A 20,020-nucleotide genomic window follows, 5' to 3' on the forward strand; every position below is an offset into this window, starting at 1 on the left:
ATCGATCAACCACGAATGATTATATCAGACATGCAAAGGAAAAGCTGAGTAACAACTGTGGTGTTTGGGCGAACAATCGACACCCGAAATATCAGGTGGAAATACCTTGGAATCTCTTTTTGTAATGCATTTGTATGGAAAAGTCGATATTATGTGGACTTTAACAGCCAGCTCGTCGAAACGATGGAATATTGGAAAATATATGAGCGCAGTGAGTGTTACTGAACTGTGAAGTTCATATTTACGAGATTTATGCATCGATTTCGTCGCCGGGGATGATTTACATCCCATGAATTTAATATATCGTAAAGAATAGGAGAAACATATGTTATCGTGATATACAAGGGTGTTAATAAAAATGTGATACCCTTTCACGGGGTGGATTCTACACATAAAACTAAATTGACTAAATTGCGTTCGAGGCCTCGTTTGCGACATTAACACCAAACTTACCACGATCGATCAAATGACCGATTTTGCCGTACTAATTCCTATGTCTCTGAAGGGTTCGGTAGGTTTAGTGTTAACTATTGAAAGTAGGGGTAAAATCCGCATGAAATACGTCTGGCACGATAAGTTATACTACTTCAACTGTCGATTCCCAGCTGATACACGGAATCAATCGATGACCTACTTAAATTTCATGAATGAAATGAAATGAATGAAACCAACTCGTGCAACGATCGAGGAGCACGGCTCTGAAGGAGAATAACCCGTCACGTTAGGCCAGTCTGGTCAGGGCTGTTTAATTGGCGGCTCATTCCACGACGTGCCTTTCTCGCTGAACTGATTCTAACGCTCTGCACTCTACAACAGACGCAAGCGAACTGGCGGCTAGTAAGCAGCATATACACCGACGAGCAAACTCGGCTTCCACTAGGGGAAAGAGCACCGCTTTTTCCCATAGTGGAAAATGTATGCCCTTATTCATTAGTTGCGTTTAATGTTTCTAATGTATATGAAAAAATAGAAGAAAATATTCATACAATTTTTTTTTATTAAACATCCTCCAAGTGTCCTTTATCCTGTTCTTCCAAATGGACAGAATGACATGTGTCGTGCACAGTGAGTCAGTGATCAAAATTTGTATTTTTCCCTAACTTTCTCTATACAGATTTTACTATTTGTAAATGTCTAAAACCACAATAGGTTCAAAGTTATAATCGACGCAATGCACGGTGTAACTGTAGTCGTACGACTTAAAACGACTGTGTATGGTGTTGTGGCTAAGCTGCTGTTGGTGGGGGAATCGGCCGAGTGGGAGTAGGGCTCGTACGGCTCCTGAACGTAGAAGAAGTTCATCAGTCCTACGTTAGGCTAGTGTAACTGCGTTACAGTGATGCCAGAATCGTGGGAAAATCGCGCGAGCGCTTACCTTCTTCATGTCTCCCTCCTCTCCTCCTGTGGGTACTCCACACAAGCATATTCTACCGTGTCCGTGGGCTCTACCCCACTATGCCCTACTCGGCGTTTCCCGACGCAAGCATCTTCTACCTCTGTCCGTGTACGCTGTGCTTCGGGTGTTATCGGCAAAAGTCCTACGTCACATGTTTACGGCCGAGTGGACCAAGCCAGGTTAAAAATCCCAAGCAACCTAAACGCCGAGAGCAGCATGATTTGTTCTGCTGAGTTCAATTTCTGCCGTATTTAGACTCATTTTCATCAGAGAAATCCCACTAATCCATTAAACGTATTTTTGTTGCCGACGAATACAAAGGCGAGCTGTCGAGGCTTAGCTCGAAATTTACGAGGAGTTGGAATTTCTCTTTCCATCCCAGTGTTTGGATGAAACAGGACTACGCACTTTACAATTCCGAAATCCGTGGCGAGTCAGTTTGTTCGGCCTGCCCGAATAGGGAAGAGATCAACACCTATTATTTTTAACGTTCGAATTTTTCCCCCACACCCTGTAATAGTTCCAATTAAAAAAAAATCTGTGTGAAGTTTGAGCTCGATTAGATGAGGGGAAAAGGAACTCCTGGACTTTTAAAATTTAAATTATTACTTAAACGTACACGAAGTCGGATTTTATTCGATTATCTTCTAAGTTATTGATTATATTAAAATCCATGTCAGACAGAAGTGTTTCATTCTGAAACCACTAGGTCAGAAAAGGTTTCAGAAGGAACTGAATATAGAATCACAAGAAGTACGAGCAATATCATATCGTTACTTCTTTAGTACCAGTTTTTAGTCATATAGCGTATAGTACAGAAATTCTCAAGTGTCATCTGTTTGAGGACAAAATTCCAGTTCGTCCGATGGCACCGTTAGCGTGACTAATTGGGCATGTGTAATCAATTACGGCCAGCAGCGGCGCCTTATTCGTTTCGAAACTATTTCGGCTAGATCGGTCACTGCTTTTTTACCGTTCTGAAAGACTGTGAAGAAATACACCAGTGAAAAGCAAAGGGAATGATTGTGTATCTAAAACGAAGAATGTCAAAAGTGACAGAGAAGAATTCCAAAAAATTGTGTAGGCCTTAGAGTAGAGGGATGTGGTCAAGCCATTAAAAAGTGAGCTGCATTCTTCGTTATCTTTCAATTAGTGGCGGTATTTGAGACTGTTCTGAAAAGGTCGGACTAGTGAATCGAATATTTCCGATCCTTATGAAGACAAAGTAACCGCATCGTTTTGCCGTTTCCTGTCGCCGTTCGAGTTGATCCGTTCAATTAACGATGAAGTCGGAATAAACGACCAAACCATAAGGGTTTGCTTTCGATTATACGCGAGAATAAATTGCGGGAAAGGGGAGCGACGTAGCGATGTGTGAACTCGAAGAGGTCGAAAGGCATCGAATGCGTTTCCGAGTGGTTGTCGACTAATATCTACACAAGTACATCAGCAGACTGCAGTCTTCGCATACGCTTATTCACTACGGTCGAACCTTTAAGCCGCGTACTCACCACGAGTGAATGGTCGCTGGTGTTCAACTGAAATGCTGGTCCTACGTCCACACTGGAACGAATTTATTTCTGTTCACAATTGATTCAAAGACTGACTGCGAGCAGATCGTGAAATAACGAATAGGATCCATTCCAGATGCTTTTTGACTGAGTTTTCGATGTCTTCTTCTGAACGATGCCAGAAGTGATTGCATTTTCATTTTTACTTCAAGTGAAGTAGACAGTCTTGGCCACGCATCTTATTTTTTACCTTCATTTTTCAAATACGAATCGCCAGAATCCCACAATTCCAAGTAGGCGCTATAGGCTTCTATGAGTTTAATTAATTTTTTATTGCACCCTTCCGTTTTTATTACACACGGAATACAACGTTTCCGGACAAGAGTAATAACTATAGAATACCTGCCAGGCAGTCGAATGCAACGAATCGAACACGAGCACATCTGATCTCGCTTGGTGAGTACGCGGCTTTATATACGTCCATTTGTGCTTTAAACGGTATCCAATTACTGTGAACCTCCAAAAAAGGACTCTGCGGGTACACGCGTAACAGCAAGCTGAAAAACGTCTACCGCATCGGACAGGGTTATTTTTAACCTTCGTCTACCCGCGGATTACCATGACGATGGAACGTATTAAAGTCTATCGAAGGAAAATAAGCAAATGGAAAGTGTTGTTATAAGCCGACAGATTATAAGCCGTATGACATTGTTCATTGAAGCGTAGAGGCGTATATGCATCCCACCCTTTAACATATTTTCCGCATGCTCTGTGTGTCAGATATTTGACGCTGGTGTTGTCACTTATCAAAAACCGTGAAATAACACTTAGATCTACAATACTTGGAAATCATTTTTGGTCATAACCTCAGGCGATTGCGCACATATTTTTCAATATTTACTGCATTATAAAATCTGCGAAACTTTTGATTAATAAAACCCCAAGTCTCGATTGATAGGCTCATTCCATCTTCGAAGCAATGTATTTTCTTTATTATTACGTTGACAATTCTTATGTATTCTGATCTCTCGAAGTAAGCCAACAGCGAATTTCATTGATTTTTGTTTACATTTATACATATTAATAATACCAACCAAATAGTGCATCGATTGTTAATAAACACTTAAAAACTCCATAAAAACGAACTGTTTTCTTGATTTTTGGAATACCGAGTACGTCACGAGCAAGGTGAAAAATTTTATAAACGCAATAAGTGGTAGAAAATAGAGAAAGAAAATCGTTTAAATGCTCTCCCCGAACAGAATAAAGAATCTGCAATGGGAGCAAAAAGGGAGGATTGGAAAGGAGGAAAAACAGAAAAGGCAGAGCAAGTACATCTACAAAGCATCGATTCCCCACAACAGCGGCGTCGACGCCCCGTTATTTCGTTCGTCTTTAACGAGCTCTCATTATCGCTAGATTATCGTACAAGAGGATTTGACGTCGTAATGGGCAGCAATGAATCCATTGACAACGTTGATGAACTAATGGTGCTCGTCATTCACCAACAATCGTCGTCGACATCGAAGTGCCGCATTGTTGCTTGTCTCGGGTCTTGATTTCACTTCCCATCGAGGGAGAGAGAGAGAGACCCCCCCCCAAACTATCTATGCTTTTATCCTCGGATGAGGTACTTTCGTTTCACTTTTTATTTCTATTGTAGACGTTTTTACTCCGTATCTTGCATATACTTATCCCTTTTTTTTCTTTTTATTCTCTTACATACACTCGTTTTCTCTTTTGTGCTTTTATAATTTGTTCCGTCTTATAAAATCCTTGCTGTTATTCGGCCTGTTCAGGGCCTTTCCTGGGTTGTTGGCCGCCCGGGTTCAAAAACAGTATCGCCGTCATTATTTACTTAATATTATTTAATTAAGAATGTGATATGCAGTGTTTATTTTTATATCTATATATGTATATGTGTACATAGCTTTTAACACTTATCATTCAAAAGCAATATTTTTTAGTTTTCATTTTCATAAAATGAAACAAAGATTCTTAAAAAATAAAGGTTTTATTTAATTTGAATATTTTATTCCACATACGAGCACAATAGGAAAACGCATCATGTTTGTAATAATGATGTTATGCCTGATAAATAGCGACTATTAATTACCTACACAAAATTTAACCCAATAAATATGGCTAAATATCACATGCTATCTTGGACTGTCCGTAAAGATAATTCATTCTTATATACGATTAGTGTTACAAAGATTACATATAAAACTAATTTCATAGAATTCTGTTTTTCTAAAATTTTCATAATCACAAAAAAAGGTTTGATTATTATTCTTACCACCAAAATTTCACATATAAGAAACGATCTGCTGCCGCCCAGGTGTGGGGGCACTTTTTGTACCCCTGCCAGGAACGGCACCAGGCCTGTTGGTACATTAAATTCGAAAAATCCGATTATTTTATAGCCGAAAACAAACGTATTGTTCTAGCGAAATGGTGAGTGAAGAGATATTAATACATACACCGGTTACAATGAACCGTTAAAGGCAGGTCCAGACACGTGCAACAGCGAGCACGAACACGCGCAGCCAAAATCCCGTGTAATTCGGGCCTTCCTTGCGCGTCAACCCATGAAAAATCGACCCTTTCAAGAGTGTTCTGCAATGCTCGTTGCTCGTGTGTGTCCTGACAGACCACGGTCGCGAACAACGCGCGTTAGAGAAGACTCTTGAGAGGGTCGATTTTAACCCTCCGAGCACGGAAGCATGGTCACCGGTCCCTATGTCATTTCTGACCCCACACCGATATTCTACTAATGCACATCGAGACCCTCATCGATATTGACCACCGTTACGGACCTAGTTCCTGATCAGAATCCAATGCCTGATCAGTTTAGTATACAGACACCATATGATAAGTTCACTATGTTAAAAATTTTTTTTTTCCAAAACTTTTTTTTCCAAAAAAATAATTATCAATTGTTTTGAAATTCGTATGTAAAATTTGATACCTCAAAGTAAGATACAGATACATGATTTAGGTGATCAGGAATTACTCCCTTACTAATACGTACTTTTTTAAATCGGCCCGTTTTCATATTTAGGGGTGAAATCTGACCTCAAAGTTTCGATCCGGAAGTACTGTGTATCTCGAAAACAAGAGGAGATACACGAAAACTTTCAATGGACGAGTTTCATGGTTTTATGTACAATAATATGGTGCTAACAAATTGCCAAGAATACAATTTATTTAGAACAACAAAAGTTTTGATAACTTATTAAAATCTGTATAATGACAAAAAGTGACGAGTATTTCATTCAAAATCCATTGGTATATAGTATATATTTTTTTTTAAATTGCCTCCTATTATTTATATCCCGTGTGCATGCCTGTTGTTTCAGCAGCCGACTGCTTTAGTTTTCGGAAAATACATTAATGGTCAATTTATAAAGATCAATTTTGATTTGTCACAAAACGTCTTTTTTGTTTGTATAATTTATTTTACTTTTTAGAATATTCGAAATGCTGCCAATAAAGCGTAAACTGACCTTTTTACCCGTGTGAGGATATTTAAGTTATCTACACTCAAAAATAGCAGTTATATAAAGCTACTCTAAAGCTACTCTCTGCAATGATTCTTCTGTTATTTCTTGCAGTCTCATCCCAATGCTTTGTTGGATGACTAACCTATTTACTCTGCTTCGTTTTATGAATAACTACGACCGCGCTGCTCTTGTCCAAACAAGTTTGTCACCCTTATTTTCTCCGAAGTCAGAACTCCTACCTACGCATCCTGTATGAAGTTCCACAAGCATCCCCTCCCTACCACAGAGCAATAGTATATATACATACATAAGGCCGTATGCAATTTCACAAACACCAACAAACACTTTAATTCATGTGACTTCAATGACCCTTATTGTTATTCCTCCGTTACGAATAAAAATCTCTCTTGTTAAACTTTTATTTTAAAAGTTTTGTTCACATTCCATCACCCGGTATCCAACAGCTTGACGTGTTCGCAGAATTGACTTTGTAACTACAGTTTTTGTGAGTGAAAATGATTATTAATCCGATGAACGCGAATTTGTTATTAGTAACATTTCAAACAATGTACTTGATGGAAACTCCTGTAACAAGGGAGGAAATACAATTGAAAGAATCTATACAAAAAATGTTGCTTGATAGCGTAATTGAATTTAACGAAGTCGAAGTTTCGGAAGAGTTATCATTGGACTTTCTGGATCAGTTTATGGAGTATGAAGTCGATGAAGATGATGAAAATGGAAATTGGTCTAAAGTCTAAAGAAACATATGCAGGAATTTGTTCACAGCGTGACGAAGATGTTGACATTGAGTATAAGCGGAGTGCAGTAGCATTTTGGAAAGACGGAGAAAAAAAAGAAAGCTTAATACAGTTCAACATAATTTTAAACTTACTTCTTCTAAACGACTATTACGACGATGGGCTCATCAAGTTGAAGCAGGAGGAATCAGACGAGAAAGATATGCACAAATTTCCGAGTATGTAATACAAAATTTGAGAAAAGCCCTTGATATAAGGAGCAGGGTAATGATAACACGGTATTTAAAGCTTCTAAAAAATGGTCAGATAATTTTTAAAAAGCTAATCGTATTGTTTCACGAAAAATAACCAAATTTGTTACAGGAAAAACAATGGAAGATGATGAAATGTTGAAAGTCAAAGCTACAAACTTTATTAATAAACTGAAGCCGTTGATTGCTGAATACGGACCTGAAAATATATATAATTTAGACCAGAGTGCATTTCAATTAGAAATACATTCTGGACGAACTTTAGGAGTAGAATGTCAAAAAAAGCAGAATGTATTGTACAATCTGTTCTTCAACGTCACATAGTTATATAATACAACCAACAGTAACTGCTAACGGAAGGTTGTTGTCGCCCCTGTTTCTGGCCTTGCAAGAAACAAATGGACAATTTGGACCAATAGTAGAAAAACATTATTAAAGTCGACGAACGTATACGTGGCTGCTTTCAAATCTGGAAAACTTATTTCTGGTAATGTATACTTTGAAATTATCTTAATTATAGAGTTTTTTGTTAATAATTAAAATTCACCTATGTGCTATTACGGATTTTATTTTAATAATGCAGCTAATTTCAAAACCTGGTTGGAAGAGGTCTTTTTTCCTAAAACCAAAACAACAAGTGTTACTAGATTCTTGGAGTGGACACTGCGAAGAAAATGCACATAATGCAAAACCAGTGGGCAACGAAATTATAATTAAGAGGATACCAACTGGTACAACTGGACGAATCCAGCCTCTAGGTGTTTATGGATTTAGAATGTGGAAGAATTACGTTAGGCGTTTTCCCGACCATGTTGCATGAATACGACGTTAATCTTCATTTAAGAAACAATATAATTAAATTACAATCACTTGTACATAATCAATTGTCTTCACCGAGATACAAAAATCTGAAACAGTATTCTTGATATAAAAGTGGATATACAGAAAAAAGGTTGGAGATTATTGAACTCCCGTAGATTTTGCTTTTGATCAGAATACAGAAATAAAATGTGCACTCTGTGATGAAACACCGACAGTTTGATGCTCTTTGTGTAAACAAGCATTTTGTTTGAAACATTTTTTTCATGAACATCACTTCTGTGACAAATATGAACCGTAAAACCTTCGGTAATATATTGCCCGAAAATCAAATCAATCGAAAGCTGCAACAGCAGGTGTACGCACGGAATATAAATAATAAAAAACTGCAAGACTGTAGAAGGCAATTTAACAAAAAAAATATACCAATGGATTTGGAATGAAATGTTCGTCACTTTTTGTCATCATGTAAATTTCAATAAGTTGTGCAATAAAGTTATTAAAAATTGTGGTATTATAAACAAGTTGTATTATTGAAAATTTGTCCGCACCATATTATTATACATAATAAACCATGAAACTCGCCCATAGAAAGTTTTTGTGTACCTATATATCTGGTTTTTGAAATAGTACTTCTGGGTCGAAACTTTGAGGGGTGGTTTCACCCCCTAAATATGAAAACGGAAGCAACCTGAGGCAGACACCGGGATACTCTCCTTGTTAGCTGAATATCTTGTGGAATTTTTGAAAGTTCATACCTGAATACCGCAGGATTCTGCTATTTATAAGTATAAGGGATTACAATTTACGGTTTTAAAAATTTGAACAGCTTTGGCTAGTTATTATATAAAGTGAACATCTAACGTAACAAAAATTTAAAATCAAGATAATGATCATGTTGCTAAAGACAAACAAGTGATGAATGCTACAGATTTGAAAAAGACGCAAGACTACTTTGCCGGTTACGAATGTGTTAACTATTCTTGCTTTAAAAATATCAAATTTCATGGTAACTTTCTAGCATTATTGATATGTCTTTCAAATCTACACATTCTTTGAGTTTACTATCTGTTACATCAAGTGTTAAGAAATCGTGAACCTTTCATTTACATTTTACCTCTAAGAGTGCTTTCGTATACCTGGAAATGTGAAAGTATTCAAAACCAGTATCTGTCCCCATCAGTGTAGAGAGATTCGTGGAAGGCATTTGTGTAATTTGTCTTAAAAATGCATTTAATTCTTTAGAATAGTCAATTAACTAACGACGTTTATCTATATATTTTCATATAACCTAACGCTTTCAGTTAATACATATATTAACACTATTTTATTGATTCTACCAGAAGGTTCAAATTCGCGTTGTTTTTTTACACAATACTGTGTCTTTATCAGTTACATGGTTATAGTAATCACGTTTTAAAACTATTCGAAGGAACAAATCTTTCCCTTATTTGAGACCAACAATGGGATAAAGATTGAACATTTCTACTAACCTATATTTCACTCAATATCATTGCGTATCAGTTTATCCCAAACACAATTAAAGGGGAGTTTCTGGCAGCTGTGAAATTATTGCGATTTGATCCGAAGCTAAAATGTGTACCTATAAGGTTTTTGAATTAATATAATATGTATGTATGTAACATTGACGTACTGTCTGGATGACGATTAGATTGTAGTTAAGATGTAAATAATTAACACGTAAATAAGTGAATAAAAGTTTGGATCACAATAATTAATCATTTTGCGTTTTTAATTACATCCAATAAAGTACTTAATTTAAAAATAAATTAATCATCTGTAAGAGATGTCAGGATAGTTATGATATGAATAACCTTTTAAAACGAGTAAAATATATACCGTAGACGCACGTTAAAGTAGCGGTGCGGGGCTTTCGACGCAGGTTTTACCTGGAAACGCTACTTTAACGTGAGCGTCAAGTGTTGACGTCAAAGCCCAACGACTATCCATCGGCATACAATGTAAGCAGGTAAGGAATCACGCATAAATGAAAATTTAAGCTTTTACATTTTTCAACATACTCTAATGAAAGTGTCACGAATGAATTGAAGAGATTCTCCCGATGAAAATGAGTCCAAATTCAAAAGTGTAACCGAACTATTTGTTGAACCTCCACTGCATTTTTCATGTGCCCAATCTTGACATATCAAACATAAAAACCAGTCTTCTGTCGACGGTTCGCAATATTTCTCGCTACAAAAAATACAAAAATATTATTTCCCGCTATTTTTTTTTGCATTATATTCAAAAGATTTTTTTCTTTTACTCCTTTTCTTTTTCTACCGATTTTGCGTTTGTTCTTTTCTATTACGACAAATGTTTCGTTATTTTATCATTTCATTCATAGCCTTTATTCTTTTCCTCCTAATGCAAGCTTTTCAGGCGTGCTTGTGAAAATAATTAAATGTTCCTTTCTTTTGTTTCGTTGATATTTAGGCGTAGGTACATTAACTATTTGTTTTAGTGGAACTGATTCATTTTGATCCTGAATTGTTTCGTTGAATTCGATGTCCGTACTTACCCGCATACACAATGTCCGCAAATACCCCGAATGAATTTGAAATCTTACAATTAAATAATAGTAAGTAAATATAGACATTCCCTTATTAAAAACTATTAGGTTATCATCCTTACGGTATACATTGAGATTAAATAAATTTACATATTAGTTGCTACTATTTAAATATACGTGACACCGTGAAAACTGTAGCACAAAAATTATAAGAAAGAAGTCGAAATATTTGATGATACTTACCTCTGTAAACATGCGTGACTTTCCGTTGAGACTGCTTGCTCGACACTGAGAATAATAACATTATCACTGCGTCCGAAATTACCCGGTGTCCGTATTTCCCCCATTATCCCCTACTCCATGTTTTTTGTATATGGAATACCCAGATTATATATTGTGTCATTTTTACAATTTGTTTCTTCAGAATACCATTTCAAGTATTTCGTATGTAATTTAATTGATTAAAAAAAAATGAGAACCATTCCATCGTTCTACTGATGGGCAGAATTGTAATAAGGGGGATATGTGGCAACAGCATAAGAAAACTCTCGATACATCGTTAGATGTCGCATCGTCAAGCCGTCCCAATTATCGATTATGTATTTTCGATAGCGCCCGTTTGTTTACATCTGCGCTTCGATCGATTTGGAGTTGGCCCCGAAGGAGTCTGCGCCCTTAAAGCGATCCCAAGTTTCAAACTCTTATGGAGCCTTTACTGTACATAATACCTAAGCGACGGACAAAATGCTTCACTATTGTTTTACAAATACCTACAGGTGAGGATACACTGTTGCAATCCAGTCAAAATATAAGTGGCATTAGTATGTATGTTTTTTCAGAAGATATACAAAAACTTGAATAATGAATAAAACAATAGTGAGGAATTTTATCAACCAGGACGCGTATTACCTAAGTTTATCATACTAACCGCTTTTAACTCTGGTGAATCAACTCTGATTACCAGTGAATGTCATGTAATACAAATTCAAATGTCAAATCATACAATCTGTGTAAACGGAAGGTCAGCCGAAATAGGCTCCCGGTGAACGTGTTAAATAAATTGTAGTAAGTAAGAAGTAAATAGAATTTGTCGGAATATGTGTTGTACAACAGAACGTTTGCAGGTGTTACATAAAAATAGAAGTGTTACCGAATGTTATACAACAAAATTCATTCACGTATAAAACGTAATTAAGTTATGGTACATTTTTCAAATTGTTTACCATAATGTAATATACCCCGTATAATTGTATAAAAAATTCGTAAAACAACACAAAGAAAGACTTTTTGTAAAAGGAATACTATGGCCTGAATTAATAACTTCAGTCTATTTATAGGACCCCGAAAATTGGAAATGTTTGCTATTCCTGTATCGACATTTCGATTCGTTCGAGTGCATAAAGCAGTATCGGGTATCTATCGTGATAGAACGGAAGCTGGCTGGGTCTTGTATACATCGCAGAAAGTCTGTATATTCCGTATCTCCTTGAAAGGTAGACATCGTGGTTGTTTCGAGTCTCGAACAGAAAAGAGGGGGGCGATAAGATTCCATTGGTGGCACATAAGAATTGGAACTGCCATTCCCTGTTCTTCTTTGCAACCCCGCCTCTTTATTTCTTCCTTCCTTTCTTCCTGTCTGGCAACGCATTTAGTTCCGTTGTAATATCTTCTGACGCTCGGCAGAGAGCGAGGCGCTATCGAAAGGACTGTAGGTGAATACGAAAACGTACATTTCGTTTGTTTGATCGCATTCGCTCGGCGGATGTCTCTGATGTGATGCTCAGGAATGGCAATATTCCGCATAGTTACGTCGACCTCTGTGAGTCTCTGGAATTCACTTAAATTAAATCTGTGCACGATACGGTGAACGGTGTATGTCGGGTGAAAAGGGCGAAATTAAAACACAGTCCAGAGAGTACCACAATAAAAAATACGACGACTAATTTTACGATCAGGGAAAACGAGCAGTAAACCACTATCAATTTCAACGAGTAAATCCAACAATTGAATCTCATCTCTGCCGGACTCGTTCGTTGGACGAAATCGATAGCAAGTAATGAAACTTTATAGTTCGAAATCTCTAACCTAAAATTCGTAAATCCAGCAATGCACAGCAACCGTGCGTTTTCGATACCGGTATATCCGGGTCCTTGTATACCCCATTTTATTTTTATAACTTTAGCCTTGTAAACAATTATGTACAGTCGACCCTTGAACAACGCGGTAATTGGGACGCCAACACCCAGCGTAGTTAAAAATCCGCGTAACATTTTTGATTCTCTAAAAATTTAACTGTAATAAGTTACTACTAACCGGAAGCCTTGTTTTGTATTACTTCCCCTTACTACCTTTAAGCGACTACAGATATAATGAGACTACGGATGCCATTATTATCGAGGTGTCATGGATTTTAGGTGCCTGAGGGTCCCAGAGTGAAGTTAGCTCTCTATCACCACAGATGAAATTCTCATCCGTGCTATCACATACATTCATATGTATCCTACATGTATGCTGCGGTGCGAATGTGTTTCATACTCTTATGGTAAGATAGAACAAATGGTGCTCGTTCTCAAGGCACAGATTCATGAACCCTCGACAACAGTAGCATTCGTAGTCTTATTATATCTCTAGTTACAGCTACCTTTCTTCTTTTCTACCTTACCTACCTGTCTTTTCACGACTACTTTCACTCATTCTAGATGTCACTCTGTATCATTCACTTTTCTCTCACCAACTCTTCCTTTGCCTAACCTCAAAATTCTGCTGTGTCTTTCTTTCCTCTAATATATTTTTTTAAACCTTTTTTTCCTTTCACCACTCTTTACTCTTTCTCGTACTTTGCTAACCCTTCCCTCCACTCTTTGCTCCCTATTCCTTCTAAGTTCTGCCTCAATCACTCGTTCTTACAATTTCTCGGCTTCTACACTCCTACCGGAAACGGAAAACCCGGTTTAAATTAACAGAAAAGTCTTAGATTTTGGCAATAGTTGATGGTTTTACCATGTTTTGCATCCTCGAACCTGTGCGAGATACCAAGACAAAGTGGGTTTTAAGAGCACTCGATCAATTATTTGCTGTGTTCGGTGCTCCATCGAGAATAATTAGCGATAGAAGTACTACTTTTATCTCTCATCGATTTGAAGCTTTTTGCAAGGAGTATGGCATTAAACATATATTAAATGCAGTGGAAACATCAAGGGCAAATGGACAGCGTGAACGAGTGAATCGTGTGGTGATAGGTTCACTAGCTGCAATATGTGCGGATGATTCTGAAAATGGGTGAGATCTCGTAGCCGTACAACACGACGAAACCCAGCGCAATTGCTTTTGGAGTATATACCTAGAAGCACTGCTGATGCTGTTTTGCTGGAGGTTATCCAAGAAGCTCTGGACGGGGTAGACTTGGCAAGGTAACGTAAGAAGGCTAAGAAGGCAACGGATGCTGAACAAGAAATCGAAAAGGCTCGCTTCGATGCTCGAAGGTTCAAGACGCCAGTCTATCAGACAGGAGACGTAGTCATGGCGGGTACAACTCTAGCAGCAACGGGACAAAGCCGGAAGCTGTTAGCCAAGGCAAAGGGACCATTTAAGTTGACTGCCGTACTACCAAATGACCGCTGCGAAGCAGAGAACCTTCGGGAAATGAAAAAGGCTCGAGGACAAGAAAGCATCGTAACGATGGACTTTATTCAATGGTGGATCACTTTTGATGCTATGGAATAGTACTATATATTATAGGTGAGTTGGTACTGTATTGGTTGATTGTTTGTTTCAGGCAGAATAACTAGTACAGGAGGTATGATTGTCATGAAACCATGTCTGAAACCCGGAAGCTAAGGGGCCCATTACAGCTGATGGATTGGTTATGGGAATTCAGGCCTCTATTATGAACGAATCAGAGGATGACAGGATGGGTCTGGACCTGTGATTTGAGAGATGCCAGCCAGACAATCAAAGGCTGATGATGGAGAACAGCCAGGAAGATCGATGACCGAGGATGTTGAGCATTTCTCTCTGTTCAGTCGCGTAGTCGCATATGGTCAGGCATAACCCTGATCAGAGTTACGTGGATGGAGATCTGACGGCAAGGCTGGGACCTCTGGGACGACTATTGTCATTCTTGAATTCTGCTGTAGTCCAGAGTGCTCTGGTACAGTTTTTGGTCAGGACTGTATGTCATTCTTGAATTCTGTATTTTTCTATATTGCTATTTCTTAATTCACGTCATGTACTGCCATGATTTTATATTATTTTTTAATTATTGTATTAGCTTATAAATTGTATGTATATAATAAATTGTGTTCATAATTATTGAAATTGATCTTCATCCAAATCAACCTTCCCTTGTCGTTTAGTTTTTTGTCCCAATACGTGTCAATTTATTGTTCGTTTTTGTTACAGGTCTTCCCGGGGAACGAGGTCCTGCTGGAAAAAGGGGAAAAAGGGGAAAGAAGGGCGACCGTGGCGAAGTAGGTCCTCAGGTGAGTACCGAAGTTTCTCCACCATTAAGCACTGTAATCCTCACTCCTGTAGCTCACCCAGTAAGCTTGCACGTACAGTTTTCGTATTTTAGAGTGCAATTGTAAGCATGTTGTATTTACTGACGGTGTATAAACTCATCTTCTCAAATTCGTAACCGACGGTAGGCACGCTATGTACGCGGCTGTTTCCGATCGAATGCGAATCCACAATGGAACAACAAAGGGATGCGAAATTCGTCGCATTTATATCGGATTTTCAGACGATACCAATAATCTCAGTCGTATATATATCGATCGATAAATGCAGATATATATAAACGAAAGGTTTAGTTTTTTTTTTCGGGCGTGTAAAAATGCTTTAAAAATTTTGGAACTATACTTTCGATAAAAGCAAATAGAATATCTTTTAATGATACTCTAATTACACATTTTCACACATATAAATTGTTATTTCATGTTAGAATGGAAATCCGAAAATCATTAAACGAGTTAACAAGAAAATATTTTCCGTCGTACTGATCTAAAACTTAAGAATGGGCGTAACGTTAGGAACCTACCGTTGGGAGCTCATAAGTTGCCGACGAATCAAATTTATTGGCGATGAACAGAACGAACAGAACACACGAGACCAGGTGAGATAGAGCGATAACAGAGTAATCACGTGGTAATGACGTAGTGATGACGCAGCGTCTTGGAGTGTTAATAATTCCATTGGCCGACGAGATAAGTACCCCCTTGTCACTGTGCCGTTCAGTTTGTAGGGATTCAACAACTTATCAGCTCTTAACTATACATGAGTGAATGGCACGTCATGTACATGTATACATATGTACATTTAGACGTACAATAGACTCACGTTAAAGTAGCGGTAGGAACGTCCTAGTTCACACGCATTACTCACATACGTGCGCACACCCCACTATCGGTCGCCTTCTGTAACCAAAGTTTTGATCCAATGGGTGGATCCACCGAACTGCCACGAGATCCTGCGTGACCATTGGCTCACGTTGAAGTAGCGTTTCCAGGAAAAACCCGCCTCGAGAGCCCCGCACCGCTACTTTAACGTGAGTCTACTATAATACAATTGTACGGTGGAGTTGATGCAGTCTCACGCGCGTATAAAATTTGGAATCACTTGTTTCACTTTTAATACAATAAAAAAAATGGAATTCTGCTTAATGCTCTTCTCTATGAAAATGAAGCTACGAATTGTACTATGAAATTGTGAATTTTCCGTAAACGTTTATGACCCAATAATACTGACAAGTAAGTGGAAAATAAAAATATGATGAATTATTTATGATGAATTTATTTTACACGAAGGATTCACAAACTATTAACATTATTACATGTTGCAATGTTTACGAACCTCATTTTATTCCACGTGTATATAAAAAGTGAAACAGCAACATTAATAAATACTTCTAATTAACGAGATACTTATAAGTTTATAATTTAAAATATTTGGAAAATGGTTAGAATTCGAGTGTTCTGCACATATAATAAAATTCCAAACAGTGTAAGTAAATTCTGCTGTCTAACAATGAGTTCTATCCATAAAAAAAAATAAATTCACTGTTTTCAATTGTGCCGTTTCGTTGTGGATGCAATTGATTTTGATGGAAATTGACACCGACAACCGTACATACATGTGCGTGTCTAGTTAACCGTCACGACAGTATCTAATTGGTTGCAACAATTATTAGTGTGATGCATTCGGGATAATGTTGCGAACGCAATTTGCTCGCGGAATAATTGCTTTTGCATGTATCCAAGTGTACCTAACCCGTCTCCATGTAAATGAGTATTTAATTTTGTATACTCCTTCTTACAGGGCGTGGCCGGGGCGCCGGGCAAGAACGGTTTTCCGGTATATTATTTTTTATTTTCGTTCCAGTCTTTTGTCTCTCTGACTGTCGACTATTCTCTGTTTCTCTTTTACAGGGTGTCCCAAAATAGCTTTGACTCCCGGAAATGAAGGGTTCCTCGGATGATTTGAAACAACTTTTTCCTCAGCAGAAATGTTATCCGAGGCTTTGTTAACAAGATATTAACGAAAAATACCGACCGATCAGAGCGCGAGTTTGCTGGCCGAGCTTCCGCGGTAGCATTGGCTACGCACTGCGATTGGTCGGGGTTTTTCGTTAATATCTCGTTAACATTTTTGCGGAGAAAAAAGTTGTTTCAAATAATCCGAGGAACCCCTCATTTCCGGGAGTCGAAGCTATTTTAGGACACCCTGTATACCGCTTTCTCAATGAACTACCCACTTAATGTCTCTCACATTCGTACATAGCATCTACTAAATCGTATTTTTTGTTAGCGCATATCACGTAGACTCTCTTTCTTGTTCTCTTTCTTTTCTGTGAATTTTACAGCTCCCCCGAACTGTGCTTTTCTCGCGGATTTTTATGTAGTATCTACTTTTTGTACTTGTTCTACATAGTATCATACATAGATGCACACATACACATGCACAAGCACTACAAGGAGATATACATATTCACATGTGCTTATCATGGAACTGAATTTCAATTTTTGTTGTTAAATATGTTTATAAAACTAGAACTGCAATCGTTGATTTCAATGTAATTCGATTGTAGGGATCGTTGTACCAAGTTATACATATGTTGTTTTGTACATGAATGCAGCGGTCAAATGCACAACGAATCACACAAAAATGTAACGTGCTCAATCATACAGAGTAATAATATTTTGCTATTGCTATTGTATCGATAATTCAGGGTCTGTGATATATTCGTGGAAAGAAATCATAAAAACGTAGTAACACATGATTTGTATGTGCAAACGGCGTACATAACGGCACTACGTTCACTTTCCGATAGAAAAAACAAGAATGGTCACAAACGAGTTTTAAAATTCCACACCGCGAAAGACCTATACCTTTCTTAGAGTCTTGCTGGCTCCTACACCTCACAAAAGGAACAACGCCAAGTCACGAGTGCATTGCTCTTACCAATACACGGGTAAATGCATCAAAGCTACCTACAGATACTATAGCAGATTTGCGACTATACATACAAGGTGAATCGTTTGCTGCTAAGGTCCAGAGGCAAGACGTCTGCTTTGTCGTTTAATTGTTGTGACCATAAACGTGTCAACGGTAGCTGTTCTGCTCAGTAGCCTATGTGTGTTACAGAGACAGAGCGAAAATCGACACTCCCTCTGTCTCCGTTACATACATAGACTGCTCAGCAGGAGTGCATAGCTAGCGATTCTTAAATGATAAAACAGGCGGCTTGCCTCTCGACCCTAGCAGCGAGCGATTCACCCTGTATGTATAGTCGCATCTGCAATTCGCCTCGTTTGTAATTGTGATTAATAAACGAAACACACTTCGAAGCACATTGAAGTAAACATATACTATGACACTTCATGACACACCTATCCATTACGTATGTTCACGCGCGCATACATATTACTTCAAAGGGAATGATTTTTCCAAAGGCTGCTTGTAGCCTTTTCAAGTTTTCGCTTTCTTTCGTCAACCATGCCGAGAATTGACCATCCAAACTTACCAATGTCTTCTTTCAGGGACCCATCGGGATGGATGGACCAAAAGGTGCACCGGTAAGTTAATATGTAGTTTATTTCGTGAGAACTTCCGATAATATCGTTGGTTTAACTGTGTACCTACAACAGAATACATATAGAACAATGGAATTGGATTTCTTACAAGAAATAACTTCCTTAACTCCTGTGTAACTTAAATTCGAAAGAACTGCAGCATACATGTGGAATACATATGAATGTATGTGATAGCACAGATGAGAATCTCGTCTGTGGTGACAGAGACCTACTTCACTCTGAGGTTCTCAGGCACCCAAAATCCATAACTCCTCGATAACAATGGCATCCGTAGTGTTATTATATCTGTAGTCACTGGCCAGAGGGAAATCACTACAGTGGCGCTTCGTCCCAAAAAACGCCTTAGCGGGCAGCCACTATAGTGGCGCTTAGTAGCCAAAGGGTTAAATAGAGGTTAAAGTGAGCGAATTGACTGATTGTGAGAGTCAGCGAATCGAAACGACGCGTGATCCTTGATTTCTCCGGTATTTCAAGCCATGTTATGTGTCGAATCGGTGAAAATTCACACATTACAGTTTTCATATTTTTTATTTTGCTGATGAGACTAAAGCGATTTGTATAAACAGCGTGATTACTGGCATGTGATTAGGAATAACGCGTTTATGTTGTTATAATTCATATAATTCATATATCCTGTTGTAATAAAATGGAAATTGCATATCAGATTTTTGAGATTTTTGTGATTAGTGTGTATCCAGTGATGTTATAAGTTTCATTTTAACAATATATTTTTTATTCATAATGCAAATAATTTGGGAACACTATTTCAACATTTTGTTTGTTAAAACTGCACGATTCAATAACATTTTCCTTTTTTCTTTGTAAAAAATTTTACAGAAACCCCGAGTGTTATAAGACCTAGTGTTATTATTTAAAACAATTACTGGGAGTAAAAGACTTGAATCGCGTTTCAGAAATTATTCAAATTAAGCTGAATCTAATTCATTTAGAAATATTAGAAAATTGTCACAGAGCAGTGACTTACAGGAGATTGATTTAAATCAAATCTAGACAGTAATAGTAAATGGTAATAGACGGAGTAACGTTTAATGTTTGCATCTAATATCTGGGGTTATCGTTTTATGTTTAAGTTAGAAACATCATTTTTCTTCGCTGTGCACTCTACATAGTTCTTTCGGAGTCGATCGATTGA

General features: G+C 37.7%; 1 protein-coding gene across 1 annotated transcript in view; it reads left to right on the forward strand.

The window, feature by feature from the left end:
- Positions 1-20,020, forward strand: part of LOC107186706 (collagen alpha chain CG42342) — an 89,542-nt gene that overhangs the window by 8,051 nt on the left and 61,471 nt on the right. Inside the window, exons 2-4 of the mRNA XM_015574640.1 lie at positions 15,179-15,258; positions 17,093-17,128; positions 18,814-18,849. Of these exons, the coding sequence (XP_015430126.1) occupies positions 15,179-15,258; positions 17,093-17,128; positions 18,814-18,849 (152 nt within the window). The remainder of the gene's footprint in view (positions 1-15,178; positions 15,259-17,092; positions 17,129-18,813; positions 18,850-20,020) is intronic.

Source organism: Dufourea novaeangliae, unplaced genomic scaffold, assembly GCF_001272555.1.
Source record: "Dufourea novaeangliae isolate 0120121106 unplaced genomic scaffold, ASM127255v1 scaffold87, whole genome shotgun sequence".
Lineage (NCBI taxonomy): Eukaryota > Metazoa > Arthropoda > Insecta > Hymenoptera > Halictidae > Dufourea > Dufourea novaeangliae.